The 12,723-nt window shown below is 39.9% G+C and overlaps 2 protein-coding genes across 3 annotated transcripts; one reads left to right on the forward strand and one right to left on the reverse strand.

The window, feature by feature from the left end:
* Positions 1 to 889: 889 nt before the first annotated feature.
* On the forward strand, positions 890 to 9,996 carry LOC111788048 (kinesin-like protein KIN-4A). Of its 2 annotated transcripts, none has more exons than XM_023668191.2 (26): positions 890 to 1,901; positions 2,795 to 2,941; positions 3,028 to 3,177; positions 3,254 to 3,501; positions 3,698 to 3,882; positions 3,969 to 4,093; positions 4,259 to 4,295; positions 5,033 to 5,124; positions 5,218 to 5,325; positions 5,409 to 5,534; positions 5,629 to 5,752; positions 5,854 to 5,966; positions 6,096 to 6,194; positions 6,267 to 6,380; positions 6,486 to 6,602; positions 6,676 to 6,756; positions 6,862 to 6,933; positions 7,509 to 7,602; positions 7,733 to 7,764; positions 7,847 to 7,944; positions 8,025 to 8,123; positions 8,205 to 8,426; positions 8,891 to 9,053; positions 9,157 to 9,327; positions 9,406 to 9,713; positions 9,786 to 9,996. In XM_023668191.2, exons 1-25 carry the CDS (start codon positions 1,785 to 1,787, stop codon positions 9,616 to 9,618), a joined length of 3,147 nt encoding a protein of 1,048 aa, XP_023523959.1. In that variant the 5' UTR covers positions 890 to 1,784; the 3' UTR covers positions 9,619 to 9,713; positions 9,786 to 9,996. The 2 variants fall into 2 exon arrangements, with proteins under 2 accessions (XP_023523959.1, XP_023523957.1); XM_023668189.2 differs by having other exon boundaries at positions 9,789 to 9,996.
* Positions 9,997 to 10,590: 594 nt separating this feature from the next.
* Positions 10,591 to 12,523, reverse strand: LOC111787641 (uncharacterized). Its single transcript, XM_023667659.2, has 2 exons — positions 12,226 to 12,523; positions 10,591 to 11,297 (listed from the first exon to the last, which is right to left on the reverse strand). The coding sequence occupies exons 1-2, from the start codon at positions 12,403 to 12,405 to the stop codon at positions 10,935 to 10,937; spliced, it is 543 nt and encodes a 180-aa protein (XP_023523427.1). The 5' UTR covers positions 12,406 to 12,523; the 3' UTR covers positions 10,591 to 10,934.
* Between the last annotated feature and the right edge of the window lie 200 nt (positions 12,524 to 12,723).

Genomic DNA, 12,723 nt, shown 5'->3' on the forward strand with positions numbered 1-12,723 from the left:
CCGATCTGCAGCTAAGGCTGCGACTTGTCAATGGGACAGCGCACAGTTGCCACGCTCATGCTCACTCTCACTTGCGCCACCCTCTTCGGTATTTTAAATCTATGGAATGTTTGGGGTGTAATTGGACATGAATGGCCATGTGGGGATGGACCATTAATTATTGATATCTTTGTTTAATATCCTCTTGATAATGGATCAAATGCGATTGTGCATGTGACTCATTAATTTTAAATATAACATTTAACGATTGAATTAATAAAATTTGTTAAAGATTATTGAGAGGAGTAGTTTCGTAATCTCTCTCTTGATCCGTGACCCTATTAGAATAAAATAGATGTTATTAGATTGGTTTAGATTTCGATATAAATAGACATTATTCTTCTACTTTATTAATGCAATTATGTATTCAATAATATAAATGGTCAACTGTATTCTATTCATTTTTTACCTTTTGTACTAAAAAATTAAGACGCTAAAGTTTAAAAAAGGAAATAATGAGATAATACTTTAATTATTGAGATATATTTATGTTAGGTAAGATATCAAATTCTTTACTCACATTGTCCCTTGAATGAAAATGTCGAATGAGGGGGTAAAATAGTAATTATGAGGGGACGGATGTAAGATGGTTGGAGTCGTCGGTGAAGCCCGGAGCAAGAAGGCGATACGCTTCGGAATAGGAAACTAACGGAAAAAAAAAAGAGAAAGTGTGAAAGAGGTAGGGGCCCACAAGAGTCTGACCGGGAAAGGTGGGGTCCAGCTGGTTATTAACAATCAAACGCCATGTGAGTGTGGGACACCACCAGCTGGCTCTGTCTCATTTTAGTGGGCCCGCTTTCTTTTTTTTCCTTCTTCCTTTTTTGGTTCTTCCCTCCATTGGCCTTTCCTTCCTTCCTTCCCGTTACCACCACCACCACCACCACCTCCTCCTCCTCCGCCGCCGCCACGTCCCCATCAGTTAGGCGCCACCCGTCCACCATTCTTTGCTAACTTTTTCTTTCCAGTTTTCACAGCTCTACGAAGCCACCAATCCCGAGCCCACATACCATAAATTAAACCCACACAATTACAGAGCTTCGGCATTTCATCATTATCCTTCACGGAAATTACCAATAACCCCCATTGGACTCCAATCACGTGGTTCGTTTGGCGTTCCCATCTCCTTTTACGAAACGCGCCGGTATGGAATATATCGTAATACGGATACGTGGTATTCAAGGAAGCAAACCCTCTTTCTACTGAGTGTGTACGCGTATTATGGTGTAAAATCAAGCAAAGGGGGGCCCAGCGGCCCGGTGAGGAGGAGGAGGAGGAGGAGGAGGGGGAGAAGGGCAGTTCGGGAAAGAGGGCAGTTCGGTGAAGACAAAAGGAAAATGACAGTGGTTGTTGTCCTAGCAGTTGCTCTGTACAGTTATAATCCACATCCCTTCTAATTCCTCAACTACCCCTTCTCTCTTCTTAGCTTCCCCTTCCCCTTCCCCTTTAAACTATTTCACTTTCTTTCTTCTTCTTCTTCTTTTTTGTTTTTTTCCTGACATTGTCTGAAGCTCCGGATTTTGTTTTAGCTTCTTTTGGGCTCTTCTGGTTGTTGTATCACTTTCTGATTCTACCCCTTCTCCCCAAATTTTCAAACAATGCAAATGGGTTTCCAAAAAATATGATCTTTCACTCTTGACTTTGACGTACATAATCTTGGCTGTCTGCATCTTCTTCTTCTTCCTCCTCTTTCTGAATATTTCTTTCCCAACATTGTTCTTCTTGTACTTTCCCTCTGGCTGCTTCTTATGGAAGCTGGGGAGGATTGTTGCGTGAAGGTCGCCGTCAACATCCGCCCGCTAATCGGCGATGAGCGCCTTCTGGGGTGTAAGGATTGTGTCACCGTCATCTCCGGGAAGCCTCAGGTACTTTTCGTTCTATCGTAATGTGGATGTGGGTACCTCAAATCTCTGGATTTGATTGTGGGGAGAGGCGGGGAACGGGATTCTAGACATGTTCTTATCAATGGCTACTTTCTTCCGGGAGATTTGTTTCTTTCCGTACTATGGAGTTTTTTAATTTCCAGGTTCCTAGAGATCTAGATCTAATTATGCATGCCGTAATAAGCTGCATGGTTCTTGAGGTTTGTGTATTTTTGTCGATTGAGCCTCCTGTTAGATTTCACCGGTGATTTCTACTTTGGCAGCTTCCGATTGTAATTGAGGGGGTTTAAGGGAGTGATTGAGAGTATTTTTTGAATGTCAGGATTCTTATGAACAATTACTATGTCAATATGTATGTGTTTGGGTGTGTTTTTGGGGGTCATTTCCATCTACTGTAAGATGATTCTCATGTGAATGGAGTTTCAAACTGGTTTTCTTTGGCTTGGTAAACAGTTTTTGCAACTTGTTGGATGGAATTGTGAATGCTGCCCCTAAGCTTAATGAGTTATAGCAAATAGTTATAATTCGAATAGGATAGAAGCGCGCATGTATGGGAGATCCTAAATCAGTTGGAGAGGGGAACAAAACATTCCTTACAAGGGTGTGGAAACCTCTCCCCGGTGGACGCGTTTTAAAACCTTGAGGGGAAGCCCAAAGAAGATAATATCTATCGGTAGTGTTACAATATAATTGGTTTTAAATCTTGCCGGCTTGTTTTGCTCGGTAATTATGTCTGAGCGCTTGAGCTTTGCAGCATATCTTTCTTTGGTTAGTCTACTGCCACAAGATCCTGGCAACCACTTATGAATGGACTTGTACGTGTGTTTGATTTTGTTTAATTAGTGGGATTACATGTCATTTTGACTATGGGGCAGGTACAAATTGGATCCCATTCATTTACATTTGATCATGTCTACGGAAGCACGGGTTCACCCCCATCCTCGTTGTTTGAAGAATGTGTATCTCCGCTTGTAGATGGTCTATTCCAAGGCTATAATGCTACTGTTCTAGCCTATGGCCAGGTATAGAAACTTCAGAGCAGTGCTATTCATATGAAGTCTGGTGTCATAGAGTTTCTCCTCTTGGTTGATATCTTTTATTTATGCAGACAGGATCAGGGAAAACGTATACCATGGGCACAGGTATCAAGGATGGTTGTCAAACAGGAATCGTCCCTCAAGTCATGAATGTATTGTTCAACAAGATTGAAACTTTAAAGAACCAAATGGAATTTCAGTTACATGTTTCCTTTATTGAGGTTGTTGTCATTATCCTTTCCTTGATCACCTTTAAAGAATCAAAGCTCTTACTAGTTTGTTTATTTTATGGAAAAGATTCTCAAGGAAGAAGTACGAGACCTGCTTGATTCAACTTCTTTTACCAAAGTGGAGGGTGCAAATGCAGGGAAAGTAACTCTGCCTGGGAAACCACCCATACAAATTCGTGAATCATCAAATGGTGTCATCACTCTAGCTGGATCTACAGAAGTTAGTGTTAGCACACCCAAAGAAATGGCTTCTTGTCTGGAGCAAGGATCACTGAGTAGGGCGACGGGAAGTACCAATATGAACAATCAGTCAAGGTAAAACTGCCAAATGTAGATTCAAAGTTATTTCTCTCAACAATTCAATATCTAGGAAAGAGTCTATACGGTTCTTGAAGTATGATATTGTTCACTTTGAGCATACGCTCTCATGGTTTTGCTTTTGGTTTTTCCAAAATGCCTCATACTAATAGAGATGGTGACTCTGTTGTGGAATGTTATGATCTCTCTTCAGTCGTTCGCATGCCATCTTCACCATCACATTAGAGCAAATGCGTAAACTAAATCCAGCATTTCCCGGTGAAAGCAATAATGACAATATGAGTGAAGAGTATTTGTGTGCAAAGTTGCACTTGGTAGATCTAGCTGGGTCTGAACGAGCCAAGAGAACAGGTTCTGATGGATTACGTTTCAGGGAAGGTAGGTGGAAGGACTTATCGTTCATTGGCGTTCTTTTATGCACGTATTCGTTCATTCACTCATCAAATTTTATCTTTTCATAACAGGAGTTTATATAAACAAGGGTCTTCTTGCACTTGGAAATGTTATCAGTGCTCTTGGTGATGAGAAGAAGCGCAGAGAAGGAGTCCATGTTCCTTATAGGGACAGTAAATTGACTCGACTCTTACAGGTTTGGTTTCGATGCAGATAGTCTAACATGAATTACTTGATGAAAGAATCGCATTGAAAGATGCATCCAAGATAATTGTTTTAGCCCCGAGAAAGATTAGTCAGATCTTCAAGAAACTTGTCTTTTATGCCCCATTTTGTCTAATAAAAATTTTCCATTTTGCAGGACTCTCTTGGTGGTAACAGCAAAACTGCTATGATAGGTAAACTTGTAATCTCTGATATAGTCTGATGCAACCAATTCTGCTTCAGGGTGTACTTTCCACCCCACCCAAGTCTTCCCTCCATTGAAAGCTGAATTATTAGGGCATTTGTTGGTCAATATTTGAAATGAGTGCATTTGATTATAGTCTGGAATCTTTCCGTAACAGCCCAAACCCACCACTTGTCCACTTGTCCGCTTTGGCCTGTTATGTATCACCGTCAACCTCACGGTTTTAAAACGTGTCTGTTAGGGAGAGGTTTCCACGCCCTTATAAGCAATCCTTCTTTCCCCTCTCCAACTGATGTGGGATTTCACAATCCATCTCCTTGGGGGCCAGCGTCCTCGCTGACACACCGCCCGATGTCTCTCTCTAATATCATTTGTAACAACTCAAGTCCATCGTTGGCCTATATTGTCCTCTTTCGGGTTTCCCTTCAAGGGTTTCTCCTCAAGGTTTTAAAACGCGTCTACTAGGAAGAAGTTTCCACACCCTTATAAGTAATGCTTCATTCCTCTCTCCAACCGATGTGGGACCTCAGATTAAACAGAACGCTGTGATGCTAACTTCCTTACCATGAATTTTTTCTCTATAGTTGCAGAGCTTTATCTCCAATACTGATAGTTTCCTTCTTTTCCTTCTAGAGAGTCTGAAAATTGCATGCTCTTAGCTATTGTTATTTGTTAAAGTTATTAATAACAAGTTCTTCCTATAATAAAATTGTTTTACTATCTTAGCCTGCATCAGCCCCGCTGATATTAATGCTGAGGAAACCCTCAACACTTTGAAATATGCAAATCGAGCTCGCAATATCCAAAATAAGCCAGTTGTAAGTATATGGAAACTCCTTATATGTCTTTTGGGTTGATGAATACTATATTCTTTCTCTGGGTGTATATTTCTCTTCTTTATTGCTGACCAGGTCAACAGGGATCCCATGTCCAATGAAATGCTAAAAATGCGACAACAACTAGAATACCTGCAGGCCGAACTTTTTGCTCGTGGAGGGTCGTCTTCTGATGAAACTCAGGTACATGATTATGAAACACTTTATATTTGCATGTTTCATTTATATTATACCAACATAGTGTAATTTGTGAAACATTATAATAGGTTCTTAAGGAAAGGATTGCCTGGCTTGAAGCTGCCAATCAAGATCTCTGTCGTCAGCTTCACGAATACCGTAGTCGATGTAGCATTGTGGAGCCATGTGAAACGGATGCTCGAGTTTGTGTCCAAGTACGTGCACCGTCATCCATTTCAATTGCTTCCACAAATATGTATAATGTTTGCTGGCTATGTTTGATCTCAGCAAGGTTGTTGTATCTTCCAGGGTGGCATGAATTGCTCTGTCAAAAGTGATAGAATTATAAATTGCTCAGTCAAAAGTGATGGGCTCAAAAGGGACTTGCAAAGTATAGAATCACCAGATTTTCAAATGAGTGAAACAATGTCAGGTATGGCCTTATCTAACTTAGATCTTTACCAGTAATATGTCCATTTCTTGTCCATGTTTCGTTTGTTATAGCTTTTACTAATTAAGGTTCCGAGTTGGCAGGGGACTCGAGTGAAATTGATGAAGAGGTGGCAAAAGAATGGGAGCATACACTTCTACAAAATAGCATGGACAAAGAATTACATGAACTAAATAAACGTTTAGAGCAAAAAGAGGTAAATTTAGAAACATGACAACAAGAGCTAATTTAAACCGCCAAGAACTTGGGAAGATGGTTTAGTTCTTATATTTTAGGACATGGAGATCTGCCTTTGTTTACAGTGATTTTGTTAATGACTTTGTAGTCGGAAATGAAGCTTTTTGGAGGATTTGATACAGCAGCTCTGAAGCAGCATTTTGGGAAGAAAATCGTGGAACTGGAAGAAGAGAAAAGAGCTGTGCAGGTTAGCCTCTACTTCAGTAGAATCTATACTATTTTTGTGGCGAGATTTTGTTCATTGTTTTCACTCCTGCAGCAAGAGAGGGATAGCTTGTTAGCTGAAGTTGAAAACCTGTCTGCTTGTTCCGATGGTCAGACACAGAAATTATATGACATACATTCCCCAAAACTCAGAACACTTGAGGCTCAGGTGATTCAATTTCTCCCTTCTCAGAACGCCCTTGTTTATGTATGAGAAAGGAATTCCTGGAATATAAGTTGTATTCATACTTTTTTTTAATTGTTTTATTTATAGATTCTGGAACTCAAGAAGAAACAGGAAAACCAGGTTCAGCTACTAAGGCAAAAACAAAAAAGTGATGAAGCAGCCAAAAAATTGCAGGACGAGATTCAATTCATAAAGGCTCAGAAGGTAAATTCATTATGTCTTGTTTATATTCGCTTCTGTACTTTTCTCTCCATTTTCTGAGACTTGTAGCTTGAAGGTTCAATTACAACAAAGGATGAAACAAGAGGCGGAACAATTTCGACAATGGAAAGCGTCTCGTGAGAAAGAGCTCCTCCAGGTAATTCAACCACCAGAAGATCAAAATTGCATTACTATTGAGTCGACCAACTATGATTGTTTATATCTGTTATTCACTGTTTTTGTTGACAACTTTGCAAAACAGCTAAAAAAGGAGGGCAGGAGAAATGAATATGAAAGGCACAAACTGCAAGCTCTAAATCAACGGCAGAAAATGGTCAGTACTTCATTGTTACTTGCTTCCTTATTCATCATCTATCTGTTCTTCCTCTATAACAAGGCTCAAATGCTTTGGATGCTTAATTATAAGAGATTTTTGTGAAATCCTACGTTGGTTGGAGAGGAGAACGAAACATTTCTTCTAAGGGTGTGGAAACCTCTCCCTAGTAGACGTGTTTTAAAACTTTGAGGGGAAGCCTAGAAGGGAAAGCCCAAAGAGGACAATATCTGCCAGCGGTGGGTTTGAGCTGTTACAAATGGTATTAGAGCCACATCCCGGGCGGTATGCCAATGAGGATGATGGGCCTGGATTGTGAGATCCCACATTGGTTGGAGAGGAGAACAAAGCATTCCTTATAAGGGTGTGGAAACCTCTTCCTAGAAGATGCGTTTTAAAACCTTGAGGGGAAGTCCAAAGAGAACAATATCTGAATTCTAAAAATATTTGTTACTTTTCTTTTTATCGATAGTAATTAGGTCTGCTTGTAAAACTTCGGGCACCTTTTGGATTGGGTAAATGTTTTTTTTTTTTTTTCTTGCCATCTATCATCAATATACACTTATTTGTTTCAGGTTCTTCAAAGAAAAACAGAGGAGGCTGCAATGGCCACCAAGAGGCTGAAAGAACTACTGGAAGCTCGTAAATCTAACGGTCGAGAAAATTCAGGTACTTTCTTATTTAGAGTATATTAAGGTTTGCCTAACTTGACAATGCCTTGTTCCTAAGGACAACCCTTTTCCTGCTTATAATAATTAACTGATTTAAAATACCAATTCCTTGATGTTGGTTTTTTCAGGTATTACAAATGGAAATGGAATGAATGGGCAGGTATTTTCTGATCTGTTTCATTGCATTCCTCCCTATTATATCATCTCCATCCCGTTTCTAATGGAAAATTCTCTTTCTATAGATCCATGAGAAACCTCTACAACGCTGGCTTGACCATGAATTGGAAGTAATGGTGAACGTGCATGAAGTTCGTTTTGAATATGAAAAACAGAGCCAAGTGTATGTGTTACACTAGACCTTAGGTTGAATTATGAATAAAATAAAATTCCAATGTATATTTTGATTCATTTGCAATGCAGGCGAGCTGCACTTGCAGAAGAGTTATCCATGCTGAGGCAAGTGGAAGAGTTTGCTTCAAAGGGCCTCAGCCCTCCAAGAGGGAAGAATGGTTTGGCTAGGTAAGAATTGTTTCCAAACGAAAGAATTCTGCTTCTACATAAAGAAATGGATTGTATCTAACTTGTGTTTTGCATAATCAGAGTGTCCTCTATGTCGCCAACCGCAAGAATGGCCAGAGTAACGTCGCTTGAGAACATGATAAGCATATCCTCAAATTCCCTCGTGGCGATGGCTTCACAACTTTCAGAGGCAGAGGAACGAGAGCGTGCCTTCACCAACCGCGGACGATGGAACCAATTGCGCTCCATGGGAGATGCTAAGAATTTACTTCAATACATGTTCAATTCTCTGGCAGATGCACGGTAATTATTCAAGTCCATGAGTCCAAATTTTTGCTGGGATTAGAGTTCGCTTTAGTTCCTTGGTGTAACAACCCAAGCCCATCGCTAGCAGATATTGTTCTCTTTGAGCTTTCCTTTCTAGGCTTTCTTCCAAGGTTTTAAAACGCGTCTGTTAGGGAGAGCTTTCCACACCCTTATAAAGAATGTTTTGTTCCCCTCTCCAACCGATGTGGGATTTCACAAACCACTACACTTGAGGGCCCAGTGTCCTCACTGGCACACCGCCTGGTGTCTGGCTCTGATACCATTTGTAACAACCCAAACCTACCGCTAGTAGATATTATCCTATTTGAGCTTTCCTTTTCGGGTTTCCCCTCAAACCCAGAAGGGAAAGCCCAAAGAGGACAATATCTGCTAGCGGTGGGCTTGGACTGTTACACTTGGATTGTTAGTACACGGTGCCTGAACGAGCTTGTTATTTACAGGTGTCAATTATGGGAAAAGGAACTTGAAAGTAGGGAAATGAAGGAGCAACTGAAAGAACTTGTGGGACTGCTGCGGCAGAGTGAGACACGGAGAAAGGAAGTAGAAAAGGAGCTAAAAGTGAGAGAGAAGGCTGCTGCAATTGCATTGGCTTCATCTGCACCGGTGAGTTTATGATCATTAGGTTACGCTTTTCCAACTCTTCATCCATACATACTGAAGTTTTTACGTTGCTCCAACACTTCTTGACGATTATGCTTCTTTTCAGGTCCATCGTGAGAATGAGAGCAGACCACTTTCATTAAAACACTTTGCTGATGAATTGAGTGGTCCCTTGTCCCCAATGTCAGTACCAGCTCCAAAGCAACTCAAGTATACAGCAGGAATTGCCAATGGCTGCGTTAGAGATTCTACAGCGTTCCCAGATCAAACACGAAAGGTTACACCATTTTCCCCGTTCATTTACTGCCATAGAAGCTAACCTCTCATTTTTCTAAGAGTGGTGCTATTAGTGCAGATGGTACCAATTGGAAACTTATCAATGAAGAAGTTAGCAACTGTAGGTCAAGCTGGGAAGCTTTGGAGATGGAAGAGAAGCCATCATCAATGGCTGTTAAAGTTTAAATGGAGATGGCAGAAACCATGGAGACTTGCAGAATTGATCAGACATAGTGATGAAACAATAATGAGATCAAGGTCTCGACCACATGCTCTTCTTGCTGGGAGGTGATATTTGGTGGTTTCGGGTTTATTATCCCCCAAATATCATTGACTTTGAACTATGATTCCACCTCATGTCACAGGAACAAATTGCAATAACTGCAGGTACTCTTCTTGATCTTCCGATTCTTTCATTTGTATCTACTTGAACCTGACATGATCTTTCTCCAATGAAAGCAGCTGAAGTCAGGCAGGCTTATATGATCTCTGCATATTTCTTCAATGGAAAACCATTTTGGTAGATATGTGATTTTGGATTCTTTTATGTTGTGGTTATCACATTTGAAGCATCTTGTAAAGCTTGTATGGATGCTACAAAATGGGGTCACCCGACGACTAGCTAGCATGGCTGCAAGTGCAGGAACGGGGCGAGCATTTATACAATGGATAGAGAGATCGCTCAAGAAAGCTTTGTATATCTTGTCAATAACAAGAAAAGGAATGCAGGAATGTGTACTGAAGTTTTTTTCTCTCTTTAGTCCTTCGGTTTATCTTCGTTTTGAGTACAATATTGATTTGTTGAAAGAAACTATTAGGTTGGAGGAGAGAAAAAAAAAAAGAAAAAAACAGAACTCTTACTAATATGTTTTGTCTTTCTGTGTGATACTAATCTTATTACTTGAGGACTCTGAGCTTTGTAAATGTATCTGTATCTAAGCAAAAGAAGAAACTTTGAATCAAACTTTATGAATTGTACACAAAGTTTCTTATCTTTGTTTTTAGAATCTCACTCTTCAAAGCTCGGGCCGAAGAGCTAAAGCAAAAGGCCACCAAGAGAGGCGACTTAAGTCCTCCCCAAAGTGATGACGGCAATTGAGAATGGCAAAAGCTGCTTTTATAAAGCCTTCCTTTCTCATTGAACTCAAAGCCACTTGAAATTGGGTGCAAATAGGTATGAAAATGAAGAAGCCACTCTGATGGGGCTATATATCACGGTACAAAGCAAGGCTGCCTTTTAAATACTTTGAATGAACCATACTGATACTGATAACGCTTTCTTTGAGAATTAAACAATAAGAACATGGCAAGTACTGATAGCCAGTCGATGTTATCTGGAAATCCAGGTAGGCCTTAAAATACGATTGGAAAAGGAAAAGGAAAAGGAAAAGGAAAAGGAAAAGGAGTTATCTCAATACAATCATTTTCTGCCCAGAAATGGGGCAGCTCACTGTTTGTACCTTTTTTGTTCTCCCTCTCTCTTGAACAGAAGAAGATGTTGCAAGCTACTCAAAGGAGGACCTGCTTACAACAATTGGCGGTTTGCCAACAGAAAAGCAGCTGTGGCATGTACAAATACAAGTTTGAGCATTGATATCCGAACACAACTTAGATCTGAGCACACCAATATGCATAGTGCTCATCTTTGCGATGGTTACTAACAAGACCGCCACATTGCAAACAAATAAAACTGCTCCCATCTGAGAATGCATCCATAACAACTTGCATCCTACCAGTTTCTGCCAGTATAGAATTACCGTGAGCATCAACAACCGATGAGCTAGACATGTTACATTCTCCAGGTTCAGGGTTCAGAGGCTGAGCTTCAGCTATAGCACACTCTGCAAATATAGAAGCTAGTTGATCAACATCTGCAGTCTCCCGCAATCGAGTTCTGTACAGCTCACCAGCACGGTGCAACGATTGAAAGACTGCTGCATCCCCACCTTGGGTTCTCATTGCCATTACAACCTGTCCAAACATGAAAAACAATGTGCTGGAAACTATTAACAAAATTTATTGATCTCATTCTGATTCTCTAATAGATCAGGCTCATATGCTCCATCCATGATTTAGCCATGTTGATTGAGGTATCTGAGTGACTACTACAACGGCATGCATGTGTATTATCCTTTCCTCTAAGGGCTATAAAATATCATAGGTTTATCAGTATCTGCCTCACTCAGCATGGAGTAGATAGCTACGGGGACAGGAAGTTCTACAACATTTCAGGAAAAATTTATGTGTATGTACCTTAGTTTTTTTTTTAGTTCTGAAGAAGATTCAGTACGACATGAAATCCAACATCAAGTATATAGATTGACACAATCTGTTATTGATAAGAGATTAATGTTCCAATTTTTACAACATTCCAACACGCAAAAATATCAATGACAAAGCATCTAAGAGAAGGAGGTGGTAGTATTTCAAATCCTCTTTAGGATTGGCAGAGGGCTTAGGAGCTTTCTCTGAAGTGAAAGCAGATTATGGTAGGCTAAAGGATTCTAGAGATCTTATAAGGACCTTCAAGGCAATTAACCAAGATGTTTAGGTCGCTGGTTGTGGTCGACTACTCTGAGCGCCCAGGATTGGGATGAAATGCCATGTTCAGGGATGGAATCCAAGCAAGCTATGCTTAACATTGAGCATAAAAGACTATGGAATGCGATGGTTTGTTAGAGGCTTGCCTGAAACAAAGCCCTATTGGCGAATTTTCAATCCCATTTGTCAACCAGAACTCAACCGAAGTAATTTAATTCAAAGAAACTCAACAGTTGATAGCTCAAAGATAATCCAGAAGCTAAATATAAATAAGCGATCACAGAAAGGCGTTGAAAGAACGAGAATAGACCAAGGAAGAATTCGAGAGAGAGAACTTTTTCTTTTTTGTCGAACGTACCGCTTGGAGGGCTTGAGAAGGTTTTCGTTGATTGATGAGTTGACGAGCTAATGTGAGTAATTCGCGGACAGAATCGCCGGCGACGGCTCCGTTCGCCGAAAATTCAGCCTCCATCAAGTCCGACTGTTTACAGTCCATAGGATCATCGGGAAATTTTCCTCGAGATCTTGCTTTATACATGAGAAATCCAAGGCAGATTCTTTTTTCCCTTTTTCTTTCTTTTTTCGTGGGAAAATTGCAATTTCCACAATCATCCGTCTCTTCAATTTTTCAATTTTTCAATTTTTCAATTTTTACCCTAAAATTTTGATGAATTCATCGAATTATATTGAAGGTTTTGTTTTAATAATACTCAAAAAAAAACTTTTAAAAAAATAAGAAATGGTTAAATTTTGTTTCAATAATTTATAATTACTCATAATTTTTTTTTTAAAAATGTTTTAAAAAAAATACGATAAGTGAAAAGAACTTTGCGGATAGGTATTTGATAATTGATAC

The sequence above is a fragment of the Cucurbita pepo genome, chromosome 2 (assembly GCF_057944985.1).
Source record: "Cucurbita pepo subsp. pepo isolate OVF chromosome 2, ASM5794498v1, whole genome shotgun sequence".
NCBI lineage: Eukaryota > Viridiplantae > Streptophyta > Magnoliopsida > Cucurbitales > Cucurbitaceae > Cucurbita > Cucurbita pepo.

Excerpts from the sequence above, each read along its gene's own strand:
- LOC111787641 (XM_023667659.2), bottom strand. The coding sequence starts at position 12,405 with ATGTATAAAGCAAGATCTCGAGGAAAATTTCCCGATGATCCTATGGAC. Across the intron at positions 11,298-12,225 it reads CTTCTCAAGCCCTCCAAGCG|GTTGTAATGGCAATGAGAAC; the intron begins GTACGTTCGACA and ends ATGTTTGGACAG.
- LOC111788048 (XM_023668191.2), top strand. The coding sequence starts at position 1,785 with ATGGAAGCTGGGGAGGATTGTTGCGTGAAGGTCGCCGTCAACATCCGC. Across the intron at positions 5,753-5,853 it reads AATGAGTGAAACAATGTCAG|GGGACTCGAGTGAAATTGAT; the intron begins GTATGGCCTTAT and ends CCGAGTTGGCAG. Across the intron at positions 7,603-7,732 it reads TAACGGTCGAGAAAATTCAG|GTATTACAAATGGAAATGGA; the intron begins GTACTTTCTTAT and ends TGGTTTTTTCAG.